Source organism: Alexandromys fortis, unplaced genomic scaffold, assembly GCF_014885135.2.
Source record: "Alexandromys fortis isolate MF-2015 unplaced genomic scaffold, M_Fortis_MF-2015_v1.1 scaffold_31, whole genome shotgun sequence".
Taxonomy (NCBI): Eukaryota; Metazoa; Chordata; class Mammalia; order Rodentia; family Cricetidae; genus Alexandromys; species Alexandromys fortis.
The window spans coordinates 7,673,753-7,698,084 of NW_026067974.1; the positions used below are offsets into that span (position 1 = coordinate 7,673,753).

Sequence of the window (24,332 nt, forward strand, 5' to 3'; positions counted from 1 at the left end):
GGAAGAGCAGTCAGTGCTCTTAACCACTAAGCCATCTCTCCAGCCCCCTTGTCCTCTTTTTTTTTTTTTTTTTTTTTTTTTGAGACAGGGTTTCTCTGTGGCTTTAGAGCCTGTCCTGGAACTAGCTCTGTAGACCAGGCTGGTCTCGAACTCACAGAGATCCGCCTGCCTCTGCCTCCCGAGTGCTGGGATTAAAGGCGTGCGCCACCATCGCCCGGCCCTTGTCCTCTTTTTTGAAACAGGGTCTCTCTGTCGACCAGGCTGGCCTTGTCTCAGAGTACTGGGATTAAAGGCATGGGATTACACACCCAGCCCTTTCAAAATTCTTAGGGTTGATTGGATTTGATTTACCAAAATTCAGTATCTTTCAAGAAAACATGCACTAAATGAAGTTAAGTACATTTTAACCCTCTCTGTGTATGTAAGGATATATGCACCATAGCATTTGATAAGAATATATATATTCTTATCAAACCCTATAGCCCTGGCTGTCCTGGATCGCTCTGTAAACCAGGCTGGCCTTGAACTCACAGAGACCCAAGCGCCTCTGCTTCTCAAGTGCTGGGATTAAAGACTTGAGCCACTACCACCACCAGGGGATAAGAATCTTACAAACCTTTAACTCATGTTGCTGTAAGAAGGAAAGCTACCAGATGTAGTGATTGGAGTAGAGCCAGGTTCCCTGAATTACCGACTTTTAATACACAGCAGCATGAGCACCTGCTGCAAGGAAAAGGGGGCAGTAGTGAGGTGACCGTGAGCTGGCACAGCGGTAGATAGTGGAGGGAGACACGGTGTCCATAGGCCCCACCTGCACCATCCACCACTACCCTCCCATTTCCCTCCTCTTCCCTTCCAGCATGGTAGGCTATAAGTTGTATTTGTGCCTGCTGTGTCCTGTTACGTCTCAGTTTGGGGAACCAAGTGCTGTGGGTGAAAGCTTGAGCAGCAGGTACATCAGCCCTGTCTGTCTGTGCTCACCCAGGAGAGAAACCTTTTATCTGTGAAATCTGTGGCAAAAGCTTCACCAGCCGCCCCAACATGAAGAGGCACCGCAGAACTCACACAGGCGAGAAGCCTTACCCCTGTGACGTGTGTGGCCAGCGGTTCCGTTTCTCCAACATGCTGAAGGCCCACAAGGAGAAGTGCTTCCGAGTGACCAGCCCAGTGAACGTACCGCCAGCTGTCCAGATCCCTCTGTCCACGGCGCCAGCTGCTCCAGCTCCAGCTGTGGCCAACACTCCTACGAGCCCAGCCCCCGCAGTCAGTATGAACCCCGTGGGTGGCGCGCTTCCCTCAAGGCCGGTCCCGCATCCTTTCTCGCACCTGCACATCCACACGCATCCACACCACGCACATCACCTCCCCATCCCACCCGTGCCTCACCTGCCCCCACCTCCGGCCCTCTTCAAGAGTGAGCCCCTAAACCACAGAGGCCAGAGCGAGGACACCTTCCTGAGGCATCTGACAGAGAAGAACAGCGCGCCCCAGGCCCAGCATCATTAGCGCCATCCGGAGTGCCATCCCCGTGGTGAGTTGGCAGAAGGGGTGCAGCTGTGCCTCTCTGGGGTCTCTCCGTCTCCATGGCCTCCTCCAGGACTTGGCCACTGTCCTGGTGAGCGGTCAGACTAAGCGAAGGAGAGAACAAGACGACTGCCCTCACAGCCAGGGGACCACTGAACTAAAGCCCAATGTGCTTGCATTTTCTGATGACTTTTATAAATTTCAGATACTCAGACTGCGGGATTTTATAATTTCATATCAGCGGATGAGGTATGCTTGCTTTTATATCCTGGTCTTCTCCTCAAAGAGGGGACAGGCCTGGTTTCCTTTATACTAATCGGGAAGGCTGTGAGATTAATCCAGAGCATTAACTGTATCACTGTGTATTGTAATGAGTTCTTTTCAGCTTTTGGTGCTGACTGCAGTCGAGCTGGCCGCATTTCACACAATATCAAGCATTATAGAGAAGATGGGAGTTTTCTTCTTTGTGTAGCTCTTTTAACACACTCTTTATTTTACTACAGAAATTATTTTAGAGTTTTTGTATAGACTTTAGTAGTCTGTTTCTAAAATGAAATGTATTTCAATAAGCTGTGTAATTTTTCAGTGTAGCTAAACCCATGTTGTAAAATAGATAAATTTTTATAATCATCAAAATGTGATTCTTAAAGATGCATATAGTAACTTCTATTTCAAATTTATTCTAACATCCATACAACACAAAGGTGCTTCTGGGACTGGGTGAGGGTCACCAGACCAGGTTATTGCAAGAGCAAGGTTCATAAGTACTCAGGAACTTACCATCTTTGCTGGGCACTCCGTCCATCAGCTCACTGACACGCTCCATCCCTGGTGTCCCTTTGAGCCCCTCTGTGGATTCAGTGGGGTGGTGCGTTGGAATAGGGTTACCAAAAGCTTGTCTGATTTGAAAATCTGAGTAACATTGTGAATACCTTCAGAAGGAAGTGGCAGAGGTTTCCTTTTGATCACGTCTGTTTCTCACTTCTCTTAGGAACTTTGTCATACTCAGCTGTTAGGGGAAGATAAATTGGCATCTCTAATTTTGAGGTTGCTGTGTTTCCCAGAACCATTAGGAGAAGCTAAATGGCAAACTGAAATCATAAGTGCAATTGCTGATAGAGGCTGAGAAATGCGAATGAGAAGACAAATTGGCTTCTAAGTTTTAAAATGTCTGCAGTGTCTAAAATGTGGGTGTCACTCTGATCTGCATCTGCCATTTAAATTGTAGTGAGAGGAAACCCCAGGTACTGCTGCCTCGTCGTCCTCTGCAGTTAGGCGAGGAAGGAGCAACACCCCTGCCTCTGGGCAACTTCCACAGGGCCTGGTCACCCTGGAACGGGTTGTATAGGAAGCTGAAGAGAAGGGCCGACAGTGGTTTCGGTCAGCTGGCAAATGTGGACCACGAAGCTACACGTTTTCTACTTCTTCACCTTAGAGACTGAGTTCCAAGAGTGGCCACTTCCCCTTCTCTTCCTCATTTCTCTTTCCTCAGGCTTGTAAGTCAGAACTTTAGCTGTTATTTATTTGTCTTTGATATGAAATGTGCAGATATACGTCACGCACTTTTTTTTTCTGGCCACTTAACTCTGGATGGGGACACATGGACTCTGGATTGAAGTTAGGTTCCTGCTTCTAAATATCATACTCTACATTAGCTTTTTGGTTTCTTATTTCTAGATTTACTGCAGTTTTACCTTTGTCTTCTGTAATGCATAGGAAAAATTATGTGCTGAGACAGGAAAGTATCTCAGGACACACCTTTCCTCCAGTTCTAGGCATAAATTTTAACGAATGGTAGTTTTAATATTTGTGTACATTCCTGGAGCCCCCATATACCCAAGCCAAATAGGAAGCCAGTTCCTTCTCTGCTCACTTTCACAGTCTCCTTTGCATCCCATGGAAAGTCTGCAGATCTACACTTTCTTGTAGACATATCAATATTTCATGGTCAAGTCTATAATATTAAAATATTTTTATCAAAAAAGTATGTTATAGTTTAGTTAATTGGTTTTATCTTATTTTGTGCTAAATACAGTATTGGACAGAGATTCTAAATTCTAGACTTGAGGCTGTTGAATCAACTATTTTATGGATGTACTATGAATACTCATTGAAAAATTCAGGTAGTCAGATCTGATTTTTTTTATTCAAATGACTATAGCCATAAGAAAGTTTCTGCTACATAGGAAATCCAGTAATAACTCAATAACCACCACTCTCCTTAACAGAAGCAGAAAGTAAGGAATTAGGAAAGTGAGTTAGCACTGTCACACTGTGTAATGCATTCTTACTGCAATGTATTGTGGAACAATCTAGAAATGCCAATTTTTTTTCTGGATAAGTATATCTTCCCTGACTTGGGATTTGTAAGAACCCTGTTCTTTAAAGCATGGCTCCCATCCGTGTCATGTATGAATAATGAACATGTGCATAGTGAAATTCACACCGCGGTGCTTCTGAGCCCAAGACCACAGGGTGGAGCCTGAAACATGCAGGCGCATTGGGTTTAACATGCTGAAGACTCAAACTCAGGGTTGAAAATGTGCTTGGGGGCCACTACTGAGATAAAAGTTGCATCATGTGTGTCCTCTCCATGTGTGCTGCGGTACCCCAAGGTTCTGCAGAACCTGTTCAGTTCTTGTTATCTGTTCATGGAAAAAGATTGTGGAGGAGTTTGAGTTCTAGGCCCATATCTGTACTTTTTTTTTTAAAGATATAGACCTTATTTCAAAATAACAGATATGAAATTGAGGCTTTCTTGTTGTCATTTTATACTATCTTCAAAGGCATGTATTGTCACAAGGATTACTTTATCTTCAAATGGTTTTTAATGTTACCAATTTACTTCTATGTAGACCAGGCTAGCCTCAAACTCACAGCTTGAGGACCGGGTCTAAAGGAGTGAACTACAGCAGCCAGCACCCAAGAACTTGTTGTTGTCATTGTTTTGAAAAATGGTCTCACAGAGCTGGCCTTGAACTCCCTGTGGATTACGTAATCTCCAGCCAATGAATCCCCCACCTCAGCTGCCCAAGTGCTGGGATTATGGGTGCCTTCGTCACCCTGCCTGGCTTCCACAAGGGCGTTTTTGAGTTGGCATTACATTTTTAGAGGCTGGGTTGTACATCTTTCATTCTTTTCTTATAGATTTATCATTTGGATACACACTTTTTTAGCCTAATGAAAGGCTGCTACTCTCAAATTGAGTCAGGTAGGCTCATACTGGGTTAGATTTTAAAACTGAATGAAGAGAAGATGAACCACTTAAAGGCATGTAGCTTCATTTTTCTGTATTTTTTTACTTGATTCTTATTTTTAGCAAGTGCAGAAGTCTCCATATAGAACTTTAATAAAGTTCAGAAAACCCTTTGAAAACCATTTCCATGCACTGCCGTGGTCCTTCAGCATGGGCCTTCCCAGAGTTGCCCGTCTAAGAACCTCGCTTCTGAGAGTGACCCACACACACTGCTAAGCAGACACAAACTCTCTGAAGCTTTGAATTTTTAACTTTTTTAACTTTTTTTCAGTTTTTATTATTGTTGAATAGATATGTATTTAGTTTCATTTTTATCTCACTGGAAGATTTAAAATTTGAGAATATGAAGTAGAGAACTCCATTGCAGAGAGAGAGAGAGAGAGAGAGAATTTATTCCTCTCTTGCAGATTTTGGTTAGGAAAACACACTATGATAGGTGAGTTTTTATGGCAAAGAGAGAAAAGCTAAAACGTCTATCAGAAGAGCCCATTTCAGTTAAAGCTTCTGTTTAAGCTGCTGTACAGAAATACCACTTTTGTTGCTTTGATGGTCCACATGATAGAGATTTTAATGCTGTTCCAGACTATATGTGGGACACATCATGAAAAGAGGTGTGTTAGATCTAACCATTTTATCAACTTAAAAAAAAAAAGATCAGAAATCAGTTGGAATTCTTCAAACTCTAAAGTGGAGTAAAGAACTACCATTTTTTAAGTTTTTTTCTTTACTTAAACTAAGTTAGAAAATTTCCCAAGAATTCTCTCTCTCCATCTTTTTCTTTCTTTTTCAGGAATAAAAGGTCATTGGCCGTTAGAAATAATGGCATTGTTACGCAGTAGCAACTCACTAGCTAGTCTGCTTGTCATCCGTAGCATTCATGAGAAGTAACGCTGACCTTCCAACCCTGGAACTACCTCGATAAAGCAACCCAGAGATCCTCGCTACACTCTATGGAAGCCATAAACGTTGTCAGTCTGGCCACCTTTGCAGTTCTATACTTTTGTACTCGCTAGACTTTTTTATAGACTTACATTCAGACCTTTTCATCTTAGAGGATAGCTTTTGCAAGACTCCAAGGAAAATAAAATTCCTTAAATTCCCAACCTTGAAACTCTAGTTTCAGTAAATTTGTTTAAAAAATCAGATGCCACACTATTTTAAAAAATCACGTTAAAATTAGAACTGCTTTGCAGACCTACATATTCTGCAAACAAGTTCCTCTTTCTTGTTTCCTCGCTGGAGGCTGTGATAAAGTGGAGTTTTCCACTCTGCTCACTCAGTGACGTTTTCCTGGAGCTGTCTCTCTCACTGTAGCACAGGAGTGAGTAGTTGCTGTCCGTCTGACCCTCTGCTGTCTATCACTCTGCTCTCGAGTGCCTTCAACAAGCCCGTGTCCTGGAGCCTTCTTTCCCTGGTCTGGATCCTACCTCTGATTGTTTCATTCTCCATGAGTATTGGACTTCACCCTTATTCCAAAGGGCTTAGCTACAAACTGGCTAAAACCTGGCTGAGGATTGTGAACACATCTGTGTTTTGGTCCTCCATATTGCTGCTGGGTTAGCCTTGTAGCTTCTCTGCTTGTCTTACCCCCCACATACGACACCTTTAGTACTAGAGCTGTTCTTGTCCTTTGCCACCTTTCTGTTCTTTCACTGCAGGCTGGGTGTTCCTGTACAGTCGAAGGTCATCCAGTGTCTCTCTGGGCCATCTCTTTCTCCTCTGAAGTCTTCCTGAATGCCTACCCTTTCAAATTAAAGGAATGCTGAATGCTGCTATTGCTGCACATCCTTCCTCTCATAAATGTTTTACAGGGTTCCTCCCGTGATCTTATTTTAGTCATAGGAACTTAAAAGTGCTCTCGGGGTTTAACAAAAGTCCGTCGTTGATTTTTTTGAGCAGCCCCTCTCATCCAGCCCCCTGTCCTCCGTGCAAACCCAGTTTATTTTCCTTCCTAGTTGTCTTCTTACAAGTCATTTAAAAAGTGGAATTGGTGTATAAATATATGAAAGATGTAATAAAAAGGAAACCGAAGTGTGATTTGTGTGTAGTATGTGCACTTCATTGATAAGAATTCCTCTAGCAGCTGGCTGGTCTAGCTCATCCCAGATCAAAGCTGGTGCTGTGTGATGGGTTCATTGTCTCCTCCTGAAGTGGAGACAGACGAGCTCCTTCAGAGAGGGAACTGGAATTCCTTTTTGTAGGTGAGCGAACACTAATGAGCATTTTTGACCTTGTCTTTGCTTTCTGACTTACAAGCTCTTGCCTCGATCCTTAAAGTTATTGGTACTGAGGCATCCAGGACTGATAGCTGTATGAGGCAGGCATCTCAAAAGGCAGCTGTTGATAAATTTGTAATACTTTTTGTCTGGAACAGACAGGATGTTAATTGGTGGGGTAGTACCAAATTGTGAGAATCGGTTCGATAATATAGAAGTCAAGACGTTTGAATGTTTCACTGGCTGTTTAGAACGAGAGCAGTACGCAGACTGTCAGATGTAGATTCTGGACTGGAGAAGTCACTAACTAGCTTCAGCCTTGCTGTTTCCCACCCGTGGTCTAGACAGTCACTTCTGGAGCACCGGATGCCTAAAAGTACTTGCTTTTAGACCTGCTAGTTTTCTCTGCAGAGTCCCAGGCTTTCGGGTAGTGGAGAGCCATACCCCTGGGAAAGGAAGGCCGCTTGTCTTGTGTTATTAGGATGCCTTTGGCCAGGTATCAGAGAAATCCTGCCCCCTCAGAGGTGTTCCATTGCTTAACGCCAGGTTACCATCGTCCTATTTGAGCATCTGGTGAGATCGGGAATGTGACAAGTTACTTGAAAATGATTTTCATAGGAAATGGAGATGCTCAAAAGGATCTGGAAGCTGGGTTTTGCTTAATGTCCAAAGGAAATCTGATGCTTGTGTTGGCTGGTTTCAGTGGAGTCAAGAGCCGGCCTGTCCGGGTCTGAGAAGAGGCAGCTTGTTTCTGCATCCCTGGCTCTCCTGGATGAACAAGGCTCTCCAGTCTGCCTTGTAGGAGAATGGGGCTGTGTAGCCAGAAGCAGGGTCTCACTCACACCCTGCATAGGACCTGAGACTACTTGGCAGCATTGGAAAGTATCTTCCCATATATGATTGCTCACTTTAGCTAAGTTGAAAAGAAAGAAACAGTGTAGTGTAATATGTGTTTACTTCTCAAGTTCTATCACCAGATACTTCAGAAAATCAAATCAATTCCACAAATTTGAATATAAATTTTTTTCATTTTTTGAGCTAATTCTATCCATCTGCAGTACTTGTTTTGACCATAAGGGAGCGCTAAAGTACTTTCCTCTCAGCTTTTAAAGCCCTTCTAGGATATTGCTTGGCTCACTGAATTTGATGAAAACGTTTTCACATATCTCTAAGTTCAGTAGTTGCTCGGGCCTCATGATGGGAGCAGAGATTCCTGGGTCTGAGCTCTGTGTGGGCCAGGCAGCATAGTCATCCAGCCTTTGTTAATATTGGTGACATGAGATTGGAAGTGGGGCCCCTGTCACGAAGGATCCAGTGTTTACTAACTAAATGCAGAGCTGAAAGGCACCCCTCCTCCCTATTTCCTCCTCTGCGTCCCATTGCGGCCCAGCACCGTCCCATCTGTGACTGAGGACTGCTGGAGTGTGTGTACGGGCACATGGTCTCACTTGGTCTGCTCCAAGTCAGTATCGGTTATACCAGGTCTTCCAGTTGAGTGGGGAGGCCTCCCACAGCATGCACCCCTTCAGGCCAGAGTTTCCTTGTCTTTGGGCTCCTGGCCCTCATCAGCTAGCTCTCTGGGAATTTTGATTGTGCTCATTGCGCATCTTCAGATGAAAAGTTGGGTATCCACTAAGGGAAACACCAGCCGTGAACATTTACCCTGTAGGATCAGGAAGTATTTACCAGTGGAAGGGCATCCCTTACTGATTTCCTTCTTCCTGGTCCCTTTTCCCCAGCAAGACCCAAGAACCTGATCAATGCTGGATGCATAGAGTTGGGGGCTCCTTGTAATTCCAGCCCTGGGCAGAAGCGGAATGGAAGCTGTGAGCAGGTTAGGTAGCAGGTGGCTGTCCCCATAGTGCTGAGGTCACTTGTACTTTCTCTTTTCTTAAAGGAAGTCCAATTTGCTCGCCGGGATCTTTAGCCTTAGGTTTACAAAGCTTGCTGTTGAATGTCTGTCCAGATGAGTAGGAGAAGAGAGCAGCTACTCGCTTCCGGTCCTGCCTGCAGAGTCAGAAGACTGAGGCAGTGTCTCTCTTGTCTCTGTAGAGGCGCAGGTGAAGGTCAAGTCAAGGTGGGACTTAGTGAAGGCAGGTATCTGGCATGCTGTAAAGAAGCTTAGAGGACCTTGGGGGGTTGGCAGGTGGGTAGGACAGGAGCTCTTGAGATGGGAAGCGTGGCGGAAGAGGAGGGCTGCTTGGCCCAGGGAGCTGTGTGATGGGTGGAGTTAGGCCGCCTCTGAGCTGGCCCACAAGGCCTGGCGTCCTGTCCAGTCCCCCGCGGTGATAAGTTTCTTCCTTGTGTTGAGTATACCAATATTTTTTTAGCAATGAAATGCACTTTTTTTATTTCAATTCAATCATGATTTTAAGTATAAAAAAATTTATAGATTGTTAAAACTACTTTTTGTGTATTTTTAACCACTCAATGTAGCACTGTATATTTTATTCTTATTAAGACTCTGGTACAGGTGTGCCATATAATGATTTTTCCCAACATGCTGGGCCTTTGGATGTGTACGGTAACCAACTTCATGCTAATGTTCAAAGTAAAAGAGAAGAAAAAGTAGCCATATTCCTATGTGTCTTTCTTCGTTTCTTCCTTCCTCAGATGACATTCTGAGGGTCCCTTGGTTAATGACTGCTCATTTTATATAAAATAATCCTGCAAGCCACACCTGGATTATTGGTTGGTATCTCCGGTTGGTAGCACCTATCACAAGCCCCAAATGCTGCCTGAACTTTTATGAATAGCATACTTCCTGTCACCTGCCCGCCCAGTCCTGGTGATTGCATCCCGAGCTTGTGCCGCTGCTACCCCCTCAGCCCTCGTCTCACTTTGGATTTTGACCCAGGGTCTTATTAAGTTGCCCAGGCTAGCCCTGAACTCACTCCGGAACTCAGGCAGGTCTTCAACGTGCCGTCCTCCTGTCTCAGCCTCCTGAGTGTCTGGGCTCACAGGTCTGCACCCCCAGGTTCAGCTGAGTGGCATGCCTCCCAGGCTGGCAACCACAGTTAACCTGATGTCCCCTCTGCAGTGTTGCTGCCTTGCTGCTCCTCGGCTGCAGTAACACTGCCCTGACCAGCTGAGCAGGAATCACAGAACTTCCGAGGGGGTGTTTGGGAAAGGATCAGGATCGGCTATAGCCCAGCTAAACACAGGGCAGCTTATCAAGTGTAGTTAGTGAACGGTAGCAATGGGAAATTCAGTACTCGAGGCAGCTCCTTTCCTCACCCCCACCCAGTTCAGTCACCCCTGCCCAGTTGACTCCCTCAGCTAGTCACACCACGTGTGTCCATTGAGTGCTTGAATCTAGGACCCAGAGAGTCGGCAGTGGGCGAGGGAGGGAGGGAGTCCTTACTGTCTGGGAGTATGCTTTCCAATGGAGACAACCTGACAAGTATTTATGTCAACTGAGTTTGGAACCAAAGCCTATAATTTAGCCACTTGGGAGGCTGAGTCAAGAGGATCACAAAGTCAAAGGTTACCTGGAAAACTTAGCGAGACCCTGTTTCAAACAAACAAACAAACAAACAAAAAAAAAAAACAAGAAGAGCTCTAGAGTTGGTGTTGAGTACTTACCTGGCTTGAGTAAGATCCTGGATCCTATGCTTAGTACTGGGGGAGGGGCTGAATGAGTGCATATATATATTTAAAATTATGTAATGTGGTTTCAGGTGATGTGGGTCCCTGCAACCTGAAGCTTGCCCTCTGAGATAGGGCTGTGCCAACTGGAAGATAAGCCAGCTTTGTCACAAGCCTTCCCAGCTCACATCCACCCTGTTTGTTCCTTTTCCAGGATTCCAATCAGGATTCCAATTAGGGATTCCAGTGTCTTGGAAGGAAACCTTATTGTTCACATTTCCCTCTGCTTGAAACCTCTTAGAATGGAACAGAGCTGAGCAGACCACAGAATTGCCATTTTTACTCTCTACTTTTTTTAAGGTGTGTGTGTGTGTGTGTTTGTGAAGGTGCCCTAGGAGGCCAGAAAGAGGGTGTCAGTTCCCCAGACCTGGAGTTACTGGTGGTTGTGAGCTACCCATTGTGGGCACTGAGGGTTCTTAACTGCTGAGTCACCTCTCCAGTCCTTTTGTATCTGACAGATATTAACACACTGTTTTTTTTTAAAAGATTTATTGTGTATACAGTATTCTGTTTGTGTGTATGCCTGCAAGGCAGAAGAGGCACCAGATCTCACTATAGATGGTTGTGAGCCAGCATGTGATTGCTGGGAATTGAACTCAGGACCTCTGAAAGAGCAGCCAGTGCTCTTAACCTCTGAGCCATCTCTCCAGCCCCTCATTTTGCTTTTGAGATAAGATCTCACAGTAACCATGGTTGGCAGGAAGTTCCCTGTAAAGATCTGCTTACCTCTGCTTCTTCAGTGCTGGGATTAAAGGGTGCACCACAGCACCAGCTGGTTTGTTTTTGAGACAGATTTATGTAGCCATGGCTACATACTTCTTGTTATGTGTTTGAAGGTGACGTTGAACCTCTGTTCGTCCTGTTTCCAAGTGCTAGGATTGTAGGTGTGCCCACTGTGCCCAGCAACACGTTTTTCTTATTAGTACATGCTATAGCTGCCTCTACCCGAGCACATATTACATCAGTGGCTCTAGACATTGACCACAACTTTAGTAAGAAATATATTTATGGCTGGCTGGTGATGGCGCACACCTTTGGATCCCAGCCCTTGGGAAGCAGAGGCAGGTGAATCTCTGAGTTCAAGGCCAGCCTAATCTACAGAGCGAGTTTCAGGACACTGTGCTTTTATTTATATATTTATTTGAGACAGTTCCACTGTGTGCCTCTGGCTGACCTGAAGCTCACAATACAGCACAGGCTGGCCTGGAGCTTATACTTCAACCTCAGCCTGCCGAGTTCTAGGATGACTGAACCACCAGGCCCAGCTGTATCTCAGTTTATCTGCCTGCTGATGCGAGTGTGTGCCTGCTCGTTCATGAGAGAGAGCATGTGTGTGTGTGTGTGTGTGTGTGTGTGTGTGTGTGTGTGCTTGTGTCAATAGGCCAGAGGATAGCCACAGCTGTCACCCCCAGGAATGTCATCTGCCTCCTTTGAGAAAGGGTCTCTCACTGAACCTTGAGCCCACCAGTTAGGCTAGACTGGCTGTCCAGCAAGCTCCAGTGATGCTCTGTCTCTGCAGCCCTGGGGTTATAGTGAATGCCACCAAAGCCTGGCCTTCAGTGTGGATTCTCAGATGAACTCTGGCAAGCCCTTTACAGACTGAACTGTCCTCAGCCCCTGGCCTTATTACTTTTTTTTTTAATGTGAATCATGAGCCCCTAAATTAATTTTGAGGCTCATTAGTGCGTCTTGTTTGGAGTACAGAACCCTGTCCCGCAGCAGCGAATGTGCACAGCTCGGTTCCGTCCCTTCGCAGCAGCAGCCTGAATTCAATTTTACAGACAATCAGGCTATTTTAACTGGATTTCCCAGTGTCTTAGCAGTGTCTTTCTCTGACTGCATCCAAACTGCAGGCCCCTGTCTCCTGCAGTGCAGAGCTTTACTCCCAGACACTTGTAGTCTCTTCTCACTGGAGACCATACCCCATTACCAGTACCGTAACAGGTGGCTAACTACTAGTACTTCTTTGCAATTCCCACATAGGCCTTCTCTTGGGAAATGGGTTCTGTGCATTGAACCCAAGGGCTTACACTTCTCAAGCAAGTGCCCTCAACTTAGCTACCTTCCAGGCCCTTCATACCCCATCCTTTCTAGGTTATTGTGACTTTTAAAAAAGTTTCTTTGTAGTTCCAGAACAGGCTCTAAAGCCACAGCGAAACCCTGTCTCGAAAAAAAACAAAACAAAACAAACAAACAAAAAGTTTCTTTGTGCTGGGCACAGTGCACAGCTTTAATCCTAGCACTTAGGAGGCAAAAGTGGGTAGATCTCTGTGATTTCCAAGTCAGCCTGGTCTTCAGAGTGAGTTCCAGGCGAGCCAGGGATACACAGTGAGACCCTATCTCAATAAAACAAAGCAAAACCTTTATAGTGTGTCAGATTTCATCAGATGCCCCGTGTGTGGAGCCATCTGGCAGCTTCTGCCTTTATTTCCTTGGAACATGACTCCCGATAAAGACACAGACTTGGAAGGTGGCGCAGCAGTTGAAGCGTTTGCCCCGCAAGCCCGAGGACCAGCGTCTAGATTCTCCCAAACCCACAGGCATACTGAGTGCAGAGAGGGGATCCCCAGAGCAAGCTGACTAGCAAGACTAGCCATACCGGTGAGCTCAGTCAATAAGTGAAGGAACCGTGCAAGATGGTTCCTGACGTCAGCCTCAGGCATCCATGTGCGTGTGCACATGTGTGTATACACGGAGAGACGTGAAGAGGGAAGGGGGAGCCCAGGCTATGATCAGGTATGGTGGCAGCGCACACCTCTGCCCGCAGCACTTCCGCAGTGGAGGCCGGAGGGTAGAAGACCTGCAGTGCTCCAGGTCAGCTGACCCAGCAGCTGATGGCATGCTCAGAGCCCCAGTGAGCAGCATGGGGACCTTCAGAATCTGGGACATCAGATGTGAGACGGACAACAGTGGGGCAGCAGGAGGTAACTTGAAACGGTCCACAGATTTTGGTCTACACAGCCGTACCCCCTTCTCCGCTGCACCCCCTTCTCCCCTGCAACCCCCATACAAGAAGTGAAATACTCTTGATTCCAACTGTCAGCACTTAGATTTGTTTCTAGACCTCTGCTTCCTCTATTCTGTCCTGTAGGAAGGAGGAGGGATTTTACCTATACAACCATTTCAAGTTTCCCCTCGGGCATGAGCCCCATGTTCTGTTGCCAGCCCCGTTCCTGAACTCCGCAGTCGGGACATGCCAGGTTTTCCAGCCCTCTGGTGGGCCCCAGTTCAGCCCTACTCATCTGCGCGACCTAGATTCTTCCCGAGGTCTGCAGAAGGGGATCTTAGAGCAGAGGAAGCAGGAATGCATGGGCTTGTTCCCATCTCTCCAGTGGTTCTCAACCTCCGCAACACTGTGACCCTTTAATACAGATCATGTTGTGATCTCCAACCATAAAATTGCTTTATTGCTACTTGGTAACTATAACTTCGCTACTGTTATGAATCACAATGTAAATCTCTGATAGGTGACCCTGTGGGAGCCCCGAGACACAGGCTGAGAACCCCTGAATCATAGTCCGTGGCTGTGAGTAAGCAAGCTAGCCACTTGGAGCTTATTGCCGTGTCTGCAGGTGGTGGCATTCCTAACCACTGCCATAAGGTCACCATGAGGATTCAGTGAAGCCGTGCAGGGGAAGGACTCAGCTCAATGTTTGCCAGGTGTCCCTGGTGCGGCCACACCCTTTAACAACCCCCTCGTTGATTTGGCTGGTATCCAGTGACCTCCCTCTGGTACGTGAGCTATGACAGAAGTGACTGGATGCCAATGACAAGGTAAAACAGAGGAAAACCCAAGAAATTTAGCCTGGGGGTGGAGGCTGTGATCCCAGTCCTCAGGAAGTCAGGTCAGGGAAGGCAGAAAGTCCAAGGCATCCTCAGCTACGCAGTAAGTCCTGAGCCAGTCTGGATTATATGACACATAATCTCAAAAGCAAAGTCTCTTCTGGACGTGGCCTCGATCTTCAATCACCAGCTGCTGCGTCATGAGGACACCCAGGAAGCCTGTGCAGGACACCACAGAACTGAAGCTGGCCAGCGGCCATGTGAGAGATCTTGGACGTAGTTCTGCAAGAGCCTGCCAACCAGTCACATAAGCAAGGTCAAAAGATCACTCTCCAGTCACGGCACAGCCTAGAGACTCTGAGCCGGGAGCAAGAGCCACCTGACAATAGGAACTCTGAGGGAATGTGTTTTCAGGCAATGAGAACTGGGGGGCAATTTTATTTATTTGTTTGTTTGTTTGTTTTTGGTTTTTGAGACAAGGTTTCACTGTCGTTTTAGAGCCTGTCCTGGAACTAGCTCTTGTAGACCAGGCTGGCCTCGAACTCACAGAGATCCCCCTGCCTCTGCCTCCCAAGTGCTAGGATTAAAGGCATGCGCCACCACTGACCAGCATGGCAATTTTATTTCTTGTTGGGGGTTTGGGTGGCCCTGGAAATTGAGAGCCTCGTGCGTGCTGGGCAAGAGCTCTTTCATTTGAGCACAGCCCCAGCGCCTTGTTCTTCAAGTCTCAACAAGTTGCCCAGGTTAGCCCTGAATTCACTCTGTAGTCCGTGTAAGCCTTTAACTTCAGATCATACCCTCAGCCTCCCAAGGAGCTGGGATTGCAGGACTGTGCTGCCAGGCCTGCTTCTGGGGATACTTTGTTATGAAGCAATAAAAGTATAATCGCAAGGCCCAGGGATGTGCGTGTGCACAAAGCCTTGGGTCAGCCCCCACCATCACATAGATCAGACACGGTGCACATACCTGCCTGCAGTTCTAGACCTCAGGAAACGAAGGTGAGAGACTCAGAAGCTCAAGCTCATCCTTGACTTACGTAGTAAGTTTGGGGCCAACCTGGGCTACACGAGACCCTATGTCAAAACACACACACACACACACACACACATACACACAATTGTGTACACCACTAGACAACACGGGTACACCGCTAGAAACCCAGCCCTGAGGAGGAGGTCCACGTCCAATGACTGGTATACAGATCAGACCTGTTGCTTTAGACGAGATGGAATTCAAGAGTCACACTCTCCTGAACCCCTGTGACATCATCATCTGCAGACTTCGTGGTGACTTATCACAGCCAGGCCTGGTGTCCAACACGACCTCTGACCTGGCCTATTTCCTTCACTAACCAGCTTTTGGCTTTGGGTGCTGGTGTCCATGCCAGAACATCCGACAGGTTGAGTGGCTGGAGGAAGGCAGTTCTCACATGGGACTTTCTAGCCAACTCGTAATGAGGTCTCCACCCCAGTGGTAGTTTAAGTACAATGCTAAAGGGTGCAGTGTTGAGCCGGGGAGTGGCCTCAATGCAGGTCATAGGATCCGATCAGGGAAGTCTGCCTGGGCTTCTGGTGAGCACAGACGGTGAACTGGAGGAAGAAAGGCTGTGGGTATTTTGTTACACGTGGCAGAGGAACAGGAATGAATGTGAAGTCACAGGACTCTGAGTTGCTTAAAGCTGGTGACGGAGATCAATGCCTTTGATCCTGGTGCTTGGGAGACGACAGGCAGATGTCTGTCTGAGGCCAGCCTGGCCTACAGAGTGAGTTCCAGGCCAGCCAGAGCTACGCAGTGAGACCATTTCTCAGAAAAGCTGCAGCAGCAGAAAACCAGACCGTGGTTCTAAAGTTGGCACAGCATACACCTACAATCGCGGCTTTGACGCTGGGCAAGTGAGAGGGGGCTGGACAGAACTTTGAGAAGTTTGATAAGAAAACAAACCCTAGATTGCCTTTGGTAAAAATGCCAGGCATGGAGGTCACTCAGGGGACAGAAGATGTTCAAGACCAGCCTTGTCTGGATAAGCAAGTCCAGGCCAGCTAGGGCTACACAGTAAGACCTTGTCTCAAAAAAAATAAAAAAAAAATAAAGAAAAAAATAAAAAAAAAGAAAGAAAGAAAGAAAAAAGAAAAAGAAAGAAAGAAAGAAAAGAAAGACAGAAATCCTAAGCAGAGAAGACTTCATCGGTTGCTTTCTTTTTGAGACAGTTTCGCTGTGCCGCCTTGACTGGCTGTGTAGACCAGGTTGGCCCTGAGCTTACAGCAGTCCTGCCTCTGGCTCCCAAGTGTTGAGTGACAGGTCACACCCAGCAGAAAGCTTGACTCTTCAGGAATGGACATCAACAGAAGCAGCTGGACACAGTGAACACGTAGGAGAGAGGAATGTGCCTTTGGAAACCAGAGGAGCGGCCAGCTTGACGGAACTGTGTTGGGTCAGTCTATGCAAAACAGAGTTTGCAAATGCTCATGACAAATTCCAGGGCAAAGCCTGCCCGCTTTTTTGCTACTCATGGTAACATGTGAGAAGAAAAAAATACACCAGGAAAGAACTGTTGAATGAAAAGCTAGCTGTGGGGGAGGTAGGAATTCCTGAGGCAAGATGGCTCCGTGGGTAAGGTGCTTGCCTAGAAAGCCTGAGGACCTGAATTCAGTCTCCAGAACCCACGAAACGTCAGAGAACTACTACATATATGCACACGCACGCACACGTGCACACACACTTTAATAATTTTTTTTTTTAAAGCAAGCTGGGAGTAGTGAATTGTGCTTGAGATAAATCCCAGCACTTGGGAAGTAGAGGCAGAAGGGTTAGGATCTTCAAGGCAAACCTGGACTACATAAAACCACGAAGTGGGGCTGGTGAGACGGCCCAGGGAGGAAAGAACCACCAAGCCTGAGTACAATTCATGGGGTCCACATGGGAGAAGGAGACAAGCGACTCCCACAGTTTGTCCTCTCACTGCCGTACTTGCACCATTGTGGTCAGGCATATGCATGTAAACTAGAGCATGTGAGCACACGCGCGTGCGCATACACACACACACGCACACACACACGCACACGCACAGGCTAAAATGTGATTGAAACTGGTTGGGCTTGGCAGCTTGCACCTTTAATCCCAACACTTTGGAAGCAGGGGCAGGTTGATCTTTGTGAATTTGAAACCAGCCTAGCCTACAAGACCCAGGACAGCCAGGGCTACATAAAGAGACCCTATCTCTAAATGAGATAAAACAGAGCTGAAGGGGCTGGAGAGATGGCTCAGTATTTAAGAGCACTGGCTGCTCTTCCAGAGGACCCGGGTTCAATTCCCAGCAGCCACATGGTGGTTCACAACCATCGATAACACCAATCCCAAGATATCACCCTATTCTGTCTTCCTGAGACACCAGGGACACGTGGTGTACATACATGCATACATGCAGGCAAAACATTCACACACATAAAATGAATAAATGTCAAAAATAAATAAAGGACGGTTACAAAATCCAAAAGAGGCTAGGACTTAGTGATCTAGAAAATTTACAGCCTAGCCAGCCTATAAGCAGTGTTTTGTTTATTCATTTATTTAGGCAGAGTTTTACTATATAGTCCTGGCTGACCTGAAACTTCATATATGGACAGTCCAGACTGGCCTTGAACTCAGAGATCTGCCTGCCTCCCCTTCCCCAAGGGTCGAGATTAAAGTGTGCGCCACCACACCCAGCACAGAAGTTTTTTTTTTTTTCCCCCTTTTAGTTTTTCAAGACAGGGTTTCTCAGTAGCTATGGAGTCAGGTCCTAGAACTCGCTCTGTAGACCAGGCTGGCCTGAAACTCACAGAGATCCACCTGCCTCTGCCTCCCCGAGTGCTGGCATTAAAGGCGTGCACCACTACACCTGGCTCCCAAAAGATGTATTTTAAAGAGAAAATAAAAATAAAAAAGAAAAGAAAGATACCGAAGTTTGGGAATGGGGTTGAACGTGATAGCTCATGCCTGTAGTCCCAGCTCTTGGGAGGCTGAGGCAGGAGGATGGCAAGCTCAAGGCCACCTGAACAATTTAGAAAACCCTTATCTCTAAAGCTGAAACCGGTAAGGGAGTGCTGGCTTGACGTGCCCAAGGCTCTAGAGTCGATCCTCAGCACTCGGAAAAACTAAATGATAACAAAAGGGAAGACGAGAGGATCGAGATTTCAAGGTAATCTTTAGCAGCTACCAAGTCTGAGACCAGCCTGGACCAGTCCCTCAGGTCTGGTGATGCCCGCAGAGCCGCCTGTCTGCACTCTGTGAGAACAGGTTCCCTCCCACCCTTCTCCTTCCTTGGCTGGCAGCCTTTGATACTGCTTGGCTTGTGGAAGCTGCCAGTGACCTTCACCTTCATGAGGTGCTCCCTTTGTGTGCCCATCTATACCCAGACTGCCCTCGTCATCACGGATGGAGGGCCCACCCTATTCCGGGATGAGTTCATTGGTTTGTTGGTTTTGTTTTTTTTTTTTCCCATGGGACCCATACTGTCTTTAACTATAAAGTTTTCCCTGTATAGCCCTGGCTATCATGGAAATCATTGGAAAGCAGAGACAAGTGGGTCTCTTCATTCTAAGCCAGCCACTGCCTCCCGAGTTGAACCTCAATATCTGTCTCTGGGTTTTTATTATTCATGCTACATTTGGCAGCCAATGTTTGGAGTATGAATTCACGAAAAAGTCAGTTGCCTGTGGTTTTTTTAGCCACTGGCACAGGCTGGAGCTGCACCCGACTAGGCGTTGTTTCCTTTTCTCCCCAAGCCTCTGAGCAAGTTTGGGATTTTCCTGTTGTAGCCTCTCCGAAACAGTTCCCAGCTGCCAACCAAACTCCAGAAGCACCTGGGCTCCAAATGCCACAGGATTCATCCTGCCTAGACTGGCTGGGTCTGCCTTCAGGCAGCAACCCCACCACCACCAGCAGCCAGAACCTTACCAGTAGGCCACAGCCTCGTGGTAATTCAAAGATTAATAGAAATGGATTAATTTAAAATGTAAGCGTTAGCTAGAAATATGCATAAGACATTGGCCAAACAATGCTGTACTTAATATAGTTTCTGTGTGATTATTCAGGTCTAGATGTCCAGGAACGAAAGAGTGGTCTCTGCTTACAACAGGTCCCAAAGGAAGCGTTTACAGATTTCTTACAAAGATTGACTTCAGTAGTAAATAGAAGGATACCAAATTCAGAAGTTAGACAAATTATAATTGAATCTCTAACTTTTGAAAATGACAATTGTCTATGCAAAAGGATAATTAGACCATTAGAGGCAAGGTCAGCACCTTTGGAGGAGTGGATTCAAGAAAGAATTATATTGACTCTCACGAACATGATAATGCATGAATAGCAGAGGTGATTTCCAGAGCTCTAAGAAAAAAAAACTCAAAATGTCAAATGTTATAATTGTAGCAAACAAAAACCTTAAAAGGGATTGTAGACAGGCACTTCCTAGAACCAATGTTTTTTCTAAGAATAATCCATTCAGAATGACCCTCCCTTCTGGATTAAGAGGAAGGTGTGGTAAAGGCAGGCATCCTTTGCCATTGGGAAACTCTGTGAGGGGCCTATTGCAGGCCCCTATTCCAAATCCAGTTGAGTCACTTCCTGCCATCATAAAGGAAACTCCTTCCCAGAGCACTTAAAGAACCTAATGCCTTGCTTTGGATATTAGAGCAGCTATAGATAGAAGAGAGAACAAAAAATTCAGGAGAAACCATAAAGCAATTTCTGCCAAACTTCTATAAGTGAACAAAGACCAAAATTAAAAATACAAATAAGTGACATTGTCATTGAAGGTCTGGTGCGGATGTAACAATAATTTCATCAGAATCTTAGCTTCCAAATTGGCCTCTTCAGGACGCAAATGTTCAGTTTTTAGGGATCAGAACTTTATCTCAAATAAAGCAGTGTGTGAGATGGATCAAATGTATAGGGCTGGAAGGACAGAGAGGAATATTAAGACATTATGTGGCTAACATAGCAATGAATATATGGGGACATGATTTGTTATAGCAATGGACTACTCAGATTAACATTCCCCAAATCTTAGAAGCAAGCCATAAATTAACGTATGTTTCTGGGAAATATCAGTCACTGGCCATTCAGGTTGTACAAGAAAAGGTTGCTGATACTTCAGTGGCACCAACAGCCCTACCTTTAAAATGGTTGACAGACAAACCTATATGGGTTGAGCAATGACCTTTAACAATAGAGAAACTGCAGGCTTTAGAACAGCTACTATAGAAGCAGTTAAATACGCAGCATAATGAGGAGTCAACCAGCCCTTGGGTTTCTCCTGTATTTGTTGTTAAAAAAGAAATTTGGGAAATGGAGAATGGTAACAGACCTAAGAGCTGTTAATGAGGTGATTCAGCCAATAGACTCTCCACAGCCTGGCATTCCTTTGCCTTCTCTGGTGCCTAAAGGATGGCCTCTTGTAGCTATCAGTTTAAAAGATTGTTTCTTCAATATACCTTTACAAGAAAAAGACAGAGAGAAATTTGCCTTCACAGTGCCTGCTTATAATCCTCAGTCTGCTAAGAGATGTCAATAGAAGGTTTCCCACAGGGGATGATAAAGAGCCTCACCTTGTGCCAATATCTTGTAAGTCAGCCATTGGTAATGATACCTAAGCAATTTCCTGAATCTATAGTTTACCATTACATGGTCGACATTTTACTATCTGATTCAAATATAGATACTTTAGAATGTTTGAAGAAGTAAAGAAAGTTTTGCCTTGTTTGGCATCACGAATTGCTTCTGAGAAATTACAAAGAGGAGATTCTATTAATTATTTAGGTTATAAAATAATGTTTACAAAAATTAGACCTAAAATGTGCAAATTAGGAGAGATTGATTGCAAACTCTTCATGACTTCCAAAGATTGCTAGGAGGCTTTTCCCATCTACAGCACACAATTGGGATAGGTCCTGATGACCTGATTAATTTAAACAAAACCTTAGACGGTGACAAGGACTTAAATAGTCCCAGGAAATTATCAGTGACTGAGAGAGAATTGCCTTTGATTGAAGGGAAATTACAGGAGGCACATGCAAAACATGTGGTTCCGAATCCTAACTGCATTCTGGTCATATTACCCTCAAAACATTCCCCTACAGGAATTTTAATGCAGAGGGAAGATATTATCTTAGAATGGTTCTTTTTACCACATAAATCGAGTAAAAAATTAAAAAACTTATGTGGAAAAGGTCTGAATTAATTTGAAAAGGAGAATTGAGACTTTGTCAATTAGCAGGAATAGACCCAGCAGAAATTATAACACCTTTTAATAATGATGAAATTGACACATTATGGGAAGAAAGTGAACCCTGCCAAAGGGATTGTAATTTTTTTGAAGACATTAATAACAACGATCTCAAAAGCAAGAGAATTCAACTCATAAAGAGAACTAATTGGACCCTTCCTTGCATTGTACAGGATACACAAATAAATGGAGCCCTTACATTATATACTGATGCAAATAAACCAGGAAAGGCAGGTTACAAATCAGAAGATTCAATTAAAGTGGAAAAAAGCCCTTATTTTCGGTCAAAAAGTCAAATTATATGTTATTCTTGTGGTACTAAGGGATATTAAAGAACCTCTCAACATAGTTACTGATTTTCAATATGCAAAAAAGTTGTTTTGCATATTGAAATGGCTGAATTTATATCAGATGATGCAGAATTGACTTTATTAGTTATTCAGTTACAAGATGCAATCAGAAACAGGAATCATCCCATATACTAACACACATCTGATCCCATATGGGTCTGCCTGATCCTCTAGCACAAGGTAATGCAGAAATCAATCAATTATTGATTTGAAATGCTCTGAAGGCCTTGGGACTTCCTGAATAAAATCATGTCAATAGCAAAGGTTTTAAAAAAGACTTTTCCGCTAGGTGGTGGTGGTGCATGCCTTTAATCCCAGTACTCAGGAGGCAGAGGCAGGTGGATTTCTGTGAATTTGAAGCTAACCTAGTCTACAAGAGCTAGTTTCCAGCCAAAGCTACAGAGAAACCCTGTCTCAAAAAAACAAAAAGAAAGAAAGACTTTTCCACAATGTGGCAACAAGTCAAGGAAATTATAAGGAAAAAACCTACTTGTTCTTTATACAACCAAACACGACTACCTGCAGGAAGTAACCCAAAGGGTACTCAAAGAAATTAAATCTGACAAATGGATGTATTCCATTTTGTAGAATTTGGAAAACTAAAATATGTACACCACACCATTGATACTTATTCAGATTGTCAATGAGTAATTCCTTTGAGTTTGGTTGGAAAAGGCTGATTTGGTAATCAAACATCTGCTAGAAGTTATGACCATATACATGTATGAATAAAGACAGACAATGCTCCAGCATATATGTCTTGTAAAACTCTAGGACCCAACAACTTCACATGCACGTACTGGAATGTTGGGGATTTTCCATCTCCCCAAGTCCTTGTGAATGTTCTCCAAATAGAACTCAGTTATTGAATAGGGGCAAGATAACCCTTAAGTGTTGACTCAGTTCCTGGGAAGGGGTCAAAGTAACCCTCAGATGTTTCCCCCTTACCTCACCTGATCTAGCAACCGCTCTCCAGCCAATTATTGGTAATATCCCTTTAAATAAGCCAATCATAATAGTTAAAGAACAGCCCCCAGACAGCCCCCTTGTTTTTGTGGCTTTTTGCTTTAAAAGTAGCCTATACCAGCCATTCGGGGTCTTTCTGGCTTCTCGAATGCTGGAAGACCCTGTCATGACAGAATTAATAAAATCCTCATGCTTTTACATCAGCTGTGATGTGAGAGATAGCTCTTGGGGTGACTCCTCCTGGTAGTTGAACTTCAGGGTCCAACAGTCTCTAAGAAAATGGAACAGTTTTTTGCATACAATCCTATAGGGCAGGCAGTTATAGAAAGATTAAATCAAGCTCTAAAGAATATGTTAAATAAACAGAAAGGGATGATGAATACCCCCAGAAATAGATTGCATAATGCTTCATTAGCTTTGAATTTTCTAATTTCTATTGAGAAAGGAACAACAGCTGCAGAGAGACGTTGGATAGTAGAAAAAAACTAGAGAATTAAATCAGCTGATATACATTAAAGATGTACTGATCTCAAAGTGGAAACCAGGACACGTGTTACGTTGGGGAAGGGGTTTTGCTTTTGTTTCCACAGGAGAAGAAAAACTATGAATACCATCAAAATTGATAAAGAATCAATTGGAACAAGAGACACCTCTTAATTAGATGATAATTCATCAAACAGCATGGCCGTTTAACCTAAACTAACCTATAAAACTAACAAATCCTTTTCAATTGATCAGATATAACTTGCCAAAAAAGAATCTCCCCAAAATTAGGTGGGGGAAAGGTTTTGTTTCTTTCTTTTCTGGAGAATAAAGGTATCCAGCTAAGGGATCTGAGGACCACTGGACAAATGAGAATAAAGGTATCCAGCTAAGGGATCTGAGGAACACTGGACAAATGAGACATCTGAAGAAAAAGGACAAATCATCCAGAAAAAATGTCACAAGCAAAAGAGTACATTGGCCTATTGGTATATCACATTTACAGCAGGTTGAAATTTCATAAATCTTCCCAAAGTTTTGTTTCTGCTGTTCTCTACAGACATATAATGCAAATGGTCTTTTATATTCCCAGTCCAGTTAAAGATCAAAGCTGGCTTTGGAGTTGAAGTGTGGCTCTCTCCTTCTCTAAACCCAAGTGTGCTTGTTAAAGTGAAATCCAAAATTTGCCTCAGTCAGAAAAGCCACTTGATATGGGACAGAAGAAAAAAAATTGAGGATTATTTTATAATTTTATCATCATTTGGTTTTATATTGACTCTTCAACAGTTTTCTTAAGGTATAACATTTATAATATTAATATATATATATTTGGATTTTCGAGA

General features: G+C 44.7%; 2 protein-coding genes across 4 annotated transcripts in view; one reads left to right on the forward strand and one right to left on the reverse strand.

Moving 5' to 3' along the window:
- The window catches only part of Znf652 (zinc finger protein 652), a 66,396-nt gene extending 56,823 nt beyond the window's left edge, over positions 1-9,573 (forward strand). For 2 of the 3 annotated variants that reach the window (XM_050157088.1, XM_050157089.1), the window contains exon 6: positions 986-9,573. In XM_050157088.1, coding sequence (XP_050013045.1) covers positions 986-1,506 — 521 coding nt within the window. In that variant the 3' untranslated portion in view covers positions 1,507-9,573. The remainder of the gene's footprint in view (positions 1-985) is intronic. The other variant, XR_007594423.1, reaches the window with a different exon arrangement.
- Igf2bp1 (insulin like growth factor 2 mRNA binding protein 1) overlaps positions 1-24,332 on the reverse strand; it is a 282,681-nt gene that overhangs the window by 9,464 nt on the left and 248,885 nt on the right. The window lies entirely within an intron of this gene.